At 42.4% G+C, this 7,470-nt stretch overlaps 1 protein-coding gene across 1 annotated transcript; it reads right to left on the bottom strand.

The window, feature by feature from the left end:
* Positions 1-2,234: 2,234 nt before the first annotated feature.
* On the bottom strand, positions 2,235-6,285 carry LOC104515132 (growth arrest-specific protein 7). The gene is made up of 5 exons (XM_010158991.1): positions 6,277-6,285; positions 5,607-5,730; positions 4,064-4,143; positions 2,977-3,075; positions 2,235-2,348 (listed from the first exon to the last, which is right to left on the bottom strand). Exons 1-5 carry the CDS (start codon positions 6,283-6,285, stop codon positions 2,235-2,237), a joined length of 426 nt encoding a protein of 141 aa, XP_010157293.1.
* Positions 6,286-7,470: the final 1,185 nt, after the last annotated feature.

Here is a 7,470-nt window from a genome sequence, read left to right as displayed (position 1 = left end):
TTTTAATTTACATACAGCTTAGAATACAGGAAACAACCTGAGATGCAGCTTTTAAGTACTCCAGCTATTTCTGGACACTGAAGTTTTGAAAGATCACCCTGCACCTGTGGTTTAAAATTAAAAAAACACCACACCACCACATTGGTATACCAAATAAATTAATATGAGAATGAATCAATAGGAAGATTGAAAAAGAGATGTCATCATGACACTTCCCTGCTTGAGCATTAGAAGAGGAGTCTAGGGAAGCATATTTACCCCAACTGAGTTCAAGGACTACACAATGCTTTGGAAAGCCATGTTTCATTCGCATTGCAAAGGTTGTTGCAGGAACTTAGGAGAGACTCCTAACAGTGTGCTGGATGTTTCCAACATCAAGAATAAAACAGCAGCTGCAAATTCAGAACTGTGGTTCTGCAGGTGTCACATTAGGAACGGTGATGCTAAGCATGCACCTGGCAGTGTGCAAAGGTTTATAAAGGTTAATTATAAAGCAGAGAAGTGGATTGTGGAGGCATTTGCAAGACAGGAATGGATCACTGTAAAGAGATGGTTGAGAAAAAGGAAACAATAGGAAAATAAAGCAGAATTCAGTTTGAACTAAAAAAAACCCAAAAACCCACAACCACTAATCACTGCAGTAATATTAAAAATGTGTTTCAGATAAGACTTCTCTTTGTCTCAGTTTCTATTTGTAAAGGAGAAAAATAATTCTCAATGCTTTAACCACGGCACTTTGAGACTGATGAACAAAAACCTAGAATAGCAGAACAAAATAAGGATGCAATTTCAGTACTAAGGAAAAGAGGATGGTAACAATGAGGTAAAATGAAGCATAACTGTGGATCAAATGAAACAGTATGGTTTGGAAACCATAGATAACAACACAGTAAACACTAAGTAAAGGCCACAGTGGTGAGAATCAATGTTTCTGCTGGAACTAAAACAAGAATCTTAAGATCTTATCTTGGCATTGTATGAAATGCTGAAAAATATATTAACAGCAACACGCATTAACCAGAGATAACAGCAGGAAAAGAAAATTAATATCTTTTCAAAACCAGTCTCCAAACTACACAACACTATGCCAAAAGCAGTGTTGAATTTTTGGTAGTTTGCTGTAAGGGTAACAAAGATAAAAACCTAAGGTTAAGAATCTGATGGCACAAAAGTGCTTGGTATCTACATTGAATGCAAACTAGCATCACAGATCATGACACCTTTGAAAACCAGGGTCTAAGTAGATAAACCTACCTTAAGGATAAACAATTCAGCTGAACAAACCTGGTAATTAAAGATACCTAAAGGCTGTGATATTCACCCTGAAGGAACCAACAAAGGGCAATTTAAACCTTGATCCCAAATAAAATGTTAGAGAACTGTCTTTACGGAGATTCTGTGAGAAAACATCTTGCATAAGCAGGAAAAGTTTTGAACGTCTCATTTATTCCTTGGTATATAATCTCTTTCTGTCATTGAGGGCACTCAGACAGCTAGTGAGGTAGGTATAGCACAACCAAGTCTTTCCTGATAAATAACGGTGATGATAACATTTTCAACCTTATTGATTGGCCTAGAACAGAAATCACAATGACAATGGGTTTATGTATCCCTGAGAGGGAGTATAAAACAGGAAGAACAGGAGTCCTCTCCATAGATTTTGGGAGAAGGGCCACCACTTTACTGCTAAGGTAGGAAACTTTGTTGTATGAAATAAATGTATTCTCTCAACATCGCTGTGAGATAGGTGTGTTTTATAGATGGGGAAGCCAAAAAAGTTAACTAACTTTCCTATGGCCACGAAAGCAGTGACAGACCTGTAATCCATGATCAGGACTTCCTTGCCTCTGGCATCACGTTCAGTTACCTACTTGCTGGCCAGAAGAACTGCACGGTTCTTCTAGCATACTGTATAAAGATAGTCATGCAAGGGTTGTAGCACAAAGTCACTGAAGAAAAGAGCTCTTTTTGTACCAGAAAGCAGATTTCTTCTGGAAGCCACATGCAACTGTGAACCCCTGGTGGGAATCACACATCTGATTTCTTCACCTTGGAATGCCTGGTGCTTAAGGCTTAGCACAATGAGGACCATTTTAATGTCTAAATGTAACAGAGCATAAATTACAAGGTGTCTGGTAGTGGAACAACCTTTTCCTTATACTCTTCTGACCCTTAAAAAACAAGTATTAGGCTGGTTAATTCAGTAGACTCATCACATACAACTATAGATCAGTCTATATTTCCATGTCCACAGGTCTGATATCTCCAGTTTTGTGTTCTTTTACCCACAGTTCCCTGTCTTTGGCAGGATCCACATTCCGAAGCAACTGATCCACAAGCTCTACAGTCTAAAATGAACAAAACAAGAAACAAAATGTGAAGGGCACATTTCAAGCAGAGACAGTCATTACTCCGAAGCATACAGCAGCTATGGGTATGTCTACACTGCATTTACGGACAAGTGAGAACTGCATGTATGTGACACTTTGTGGACTACAGCCAGATCTGAATGTGAATCAGAGAAGAGGTATACTTTTCATATCAAGCAGAGACAGGCTTCCTATACCAGGCAATGGCCAATCAGTCTCTGACTTGTCCTATAATCTGCACCTTACACCATATACAACCATGTACGAAGGTCAGTGTACATCCCCCGTAATTTAGAATTTGAAAACTAGAGAGTTTTTTAAGAGGAATATATATACTCCCACCCCCAACAGTGAAACTATTTACCATCTTTCTTGCAAGAATAGATGACCTCAAGGAGTAGTGCATCATGCTGGAAAAGCTAATAATGGCTCATGCTGGCCAAATGTAATTCAATTCATTATGTCTCCCCCAGGAAAAAGATGCATTCCAGCAGTACGAAGTGTAACCAGAACCACAGAATCTTGGAGGAGTGGGACTGCAGGTTGTCAGTGCAGTACTGCTGCAGTGCAGTGGAGATGAAAGGGACCGAACAAAAAACAGACTTACACTTTGGTTGAACATGTCTGTCTCATGCCGCAGCTGTGTATACTGGCAAAGATGCTGCCGAATCATCTCCACTCTTTCAACTTCTAGTCTCTCAAGCTCCTGGACACAAAGGAAAACAAATCTATATTTTTCTTGGAATCTGAGCTTGAAGGCGCAGAGAAAGGATGACACACAGAAGGTTGGCACTCAGTGCAATACCACCCCAGCGTCACTTCAGCCTGAGACTCATGACAGAAAAGAATACTGAAACCTTTCCAAAACTGAGATAAACAAGGTAGAGTGAGGAGCTACTGTCTTCAGGGATGCTGCAGGCAAGAAGAAATCTGTTTCTTGCAAGAAGCTTTGCATGCTTTGTTGCTAGCTCCAAAAGTTGCAGTGATTCCTTGGGAAAGCAGGATGCTGTGTTGGGATGCATGGCTCAGAGGGTCTGACTGCCCTTGGTCTAACAAGACAACTGTAAGAGCAGTTTTATCTGTTCACCAGATGATGACCTGGAACAAGTCTCCACCTCGCTCAGCTGGTAGCAAGCAGACCCCAGCAATACTTTAGTTGAAAAGGCAGGTGATTTCTAACATTCCTCCTGATTTTTTTCTGCCTCGATCTTCTCCTGGATTTGGATATTATACCCCAAAATCTGCATTTAGTCCCTCCTTGTCCATCTGAGTAGCAGTATTGGAAGCAACATGCTACGGAAGTCTGCCTTTAAAGCCATACACTGTAATGGACTTTGCTGTTTCACTAGAAAGCTCTGTATTCACAGGGACATCAATGAGGCAAAAATCTTAAAAAAAACCCTGCCTTCAAAGAACATTTCTGGTGTCCACTTACTGGGCACCATGGTGGAATGTAACCTATACAAGCAGGCAGGCTGCTACACTGACATCTCTGTGCTTTCCTTCTGCAAATAAACAATTATTTCTTCCTTCCCCTTATGAGTTTTTCTTAGAACTGAAAAAGGAAATACAAAGGGAGATGTATTATTTCATTTTTCCCACTGCTCTGCAATGTAACCCCCTATGACTGGTGAATGTTGTATGCTATTACAATTTGCAATGTTATACATGTAAGATGCTACAGAGTTACATACCAGAGTGGTGGTCACCATTTCCTCAAACCACTTGGACTGGGCTTGATTGTAAAGATCCACACAGCGCATCAGGTCATCTCCTGAAAAGTTCAAGATAGTGAGTGACACATTAGTCTTCTGTAGCCAGTGGTATGGAGCTTAGAAGAAAATTGCAGCTCAGATTTTCAGACAGACCCAGAGGGTTTGAAGGTCAGTCCTGGTGGAGCTGGAGGAAGCTCTGTTACATGGTATTTGTTAGGTGCAAGAAAATTTCAACAAAATGCATGCACTTGATGTGTGGTAAAAGATCAGGTGATTTGGGTGAGAAAGAATGAGGGGGAAAGACAAGATTTTAAAAGAAAAATATGAACGAATTACACATTTGTTCATAAAAATTACAAAATGCTGAGAACTATGAAAGCAAGTTACGCCAGTTTAAAAAAAATAGTCATAAATGAAAGTCATATCTGAAAAACAATCTGCTGAATAGCAATACATGTGGGGATGGGGTAAATCCTTGCCTGCCACCGCAACAGTGGCAGAAAGTGAGAGACAGTGATGGGGAGACTCACACTGAACTCTGCGTTACTCCCATCTGATCTTCAGCTCTCCCTTACTTGTTCAGTAATTATTACAAAATATTTCTGAGAACCTAAGAGAACACAGAGAGGCTGTGAATTTGCAGATGGATAGAGAATCGCTCATGGAGCCTCCAGTCACTAACGTGTAACTTTTGTTTCTCCTCTAATGGTTGTCTATGCACAGTCACATTCTGAACGACTCTTCTGTCTACTCAAAACCCAGGCAGGCTAACCTGAAGTTTTAAAAGCCTCCAAACTACGAAGGACCACTCTGCCAAGGAATGGACCTGTGAAGGGATGAAACATGGAAGCCCGAGATAAAACATATTTTCAGCAAAGGTACTAACAGAGCTGCACATATCAGCTTGGCAGATCTCAGGAAAGACAGCTCCCGATGGATCCTAGCTTGAGCCTCAGTAAAACCTGCATAGGTCACATCAAGTAGTTGTATCCTCAGTACAGTATAACAGACTGCTATACCCTCAGTATTCCTTGAAGAGAAATTACTTTAATCACCGAGTAGCAGTGGGAAAAAAGACAAGAAGTTCATTTTCAAGGAAACAGACAGTAATAGGGAGCATAATAGGCACCCACATAGTTGTCAGTGACTGTGATTTAGGAAAGAACCAAGGAAGCAACTACGATTTAAAGAAGAAACATCCTCAGCTGAGCTTCTTTGAATCTGACTTTGAAAGTTTCACTTTCAGTTACCTCAGCACACTTTCAGAAAACAAAAGGACAATTCGCCTTCCTTCTACTGTTATCAAAATCATCATTTAGAGACACCTGACTTGGAAAAACTGGGCTTTTTTCTCCAGAAGTTTTAATAGCAAACAGATATGTAGCATGGTTCACTTTGACCCTGCAGCTACAATATTAAACAAGAAGAAACACATGGGTGGATGGGCAGCTGCATTCCATCTTGTTCCTGCCATCCACAGGGCTGCGCTCACCTTCGGCCACTGACAGACGCAGGTACTCACCAGCCTGAGTGGACTTCCGTCTTGCCTTCTTAATTTCTTCTTCTGTCTTGTTGCTGAGCTTCACCTCTAGCTGCTGTGTTTTCATTTCCAGATCCTTCTGTCGCTCTGTCAAGGCTTTCCGGGCCTTGAAGCAATTAAAGAAGAGTAACATGTTTTAGAGGAAAAGAGCTGTGACCTGCTTTCAGCCATCTACGACTCCTTCACACACGTATCTGTCAGTAAGAAGTCAGGGACTCTGCATAAAACTGTGTCCTAACGAGGACTGAAGTTCTTAGGACACCATGCTGTGTTCAAAGAAGCGTCCTACTACCATAAGAAGTTGTCACCAACAAATCACAAAAGCATCTGAACTATTCATAGGTTCTTAGAAAGGCACAGTACAAAAAGCATCATAAGACTTCCATGTTTCTTAGTAACTTTCTCACCGTTTCTTGAAGAAAGTGGGGCTGGAGCTTCTTCTAAATGTCCTAACCAGCATCACTGAGACACTTTTCCATTTGCTTTTCTCAATATCTAAAGTGTTAAATGAGTGTCATGCATCCTATAAAATTTATTTTTACATATATTCTGTATTCAAGATACACTTATCAGAAACTCTAACAATAGGAACATTTAGACTTAATTCTTCAGGTTCATGACAACAGCAGTTTGTACTGCAGAAATCAAGAACCTGCGACATGGTTAGGTCTCACTGCCTACAACTACCTGAAAGGAGGTTGTGGAGAAGTGGGTGTTGGTCTCTTCTCCCTAATGACAGATGATCGGACGAGGGGGAATGGTCTCAAGCTGCGCCAGGGGAGGTTTAGATTGGACGTAAGGAAGAAGTTCTTCACCGAAAGGAAGAAGAAGAAGCTGTTCCACACACTGGAACAGGCTGCCCAGGGAGGTGGTGGAGTCACCATCCCTGGATGTGTTTAAGAGACGGGTGGATGAGGTGCTGAGAGATATGGTTTAGTGGTGGACAGATACGGTTGGACTGGATGATCTCTAAGGGCTTTTCCAACCCAGTGATTCTATGATTCTATGGTTACAGAAGATAATTTAAATCACATTAAAGTTCTCCAGGCTTTTAAAACCTGATTTATCAGTATCATTAATAATTTGCATGTAAAGTTCAGCAAACTGTCTTAACAAATAAATATCATCATGGGTGGGGACAAGTGTGAAGGCCGCAGTTTAAAACGCCGTGTACCCGCCATTTTCAACTAAGTCACTGAGCTGAAGGGCTCCGAACGGGAGGATCGAGTCGGAGGACCCTTCCTGAAGTGCCAAAAGCATGGCAAAATCCACGGAGGAACAAGTTGCTAAAAGCGCAGGGCAGAGAGTGAGAGGACAGGGAGACACAAGCTCCCTCCCGAGGCGGCTCAGACTCAGAGTGGGCGGCGGCAAGCAAGAAGGTGGCCAACCCCCTCACATAAAAGAGTGACCCCCAGGGAGCAGCACGGCAGTTTGTGCGGGCAGGGCCCAGCCATGGTAACCACTCAAGAGAAAGGCCATGGCTAGGAAGAACACGGCGACCCAGACGGTGCTCCTGCTCGGGGATGCTGCCGTCCAGGTCTTCGGCTGCAGGGAGTGCCTGAGCCTGTCACCTGTACCTGTGGGCCGCAGAGACGGCCCCTGTGTGAGGGGTGAGCAGGGGGATGATCTGCTCAGCTGGCGGCACAACTGAAGGAGGAAGTGGAAAGGCTGAGGAGTATGAGGGAATGAGAGAAGAAAGGTTTTGCCTCTACCAATCTACGACCCCAGAAGCAAAAGCAGATCGAGTTCCCACAGCCGACACTGGATCACATATACTCTTGCCACTGGTAAATGGAAGTGAGGGAGGGGAATGGAAACAGGACCCTCCTAGGAGACATAGGTGTGT

The sequence above is a fragment of the Eurypyga helias genome, unplaced genomic scaffold (genome assembly GCF_000690775.1).
Source record: "Eurypyga helias isolate BGI_N326 unplaced genomic scaffold, ASM69077v1 scaffold33669, whole genome shotgun sequence".
Taxonomy (NCBI): domain Eukaryota; kingdom Metazoa; phylum Chordata; class Aves; order Eurypygiformes; family Eurypygidae; genus Eurypyga; species Eurypyga helias.
This window is presented reverse-complemented; position numbering and strand designations above follow the sequence as displayed.

Excerpts from the sequence above, each read along its gene's own strand:
- LOC104515132 (XM_010158991.1), bottom strand. Across the intron at positions 4,144-5,606 it reads ACGGAAGTCCACTCAGGCTG|GAGATGACCTGATGCGCTGT; the intron begins GTGAGTACCTGC and ends TGAACTTTTCAG. Across the intron at positions 3,076-4,063 it reads AAATGGTGACCACCACTCTG|GAGCTTGAGAGACTAGAAGT; the intron begins GTATGTAACTCT and ends CTTTGTGTCCAG.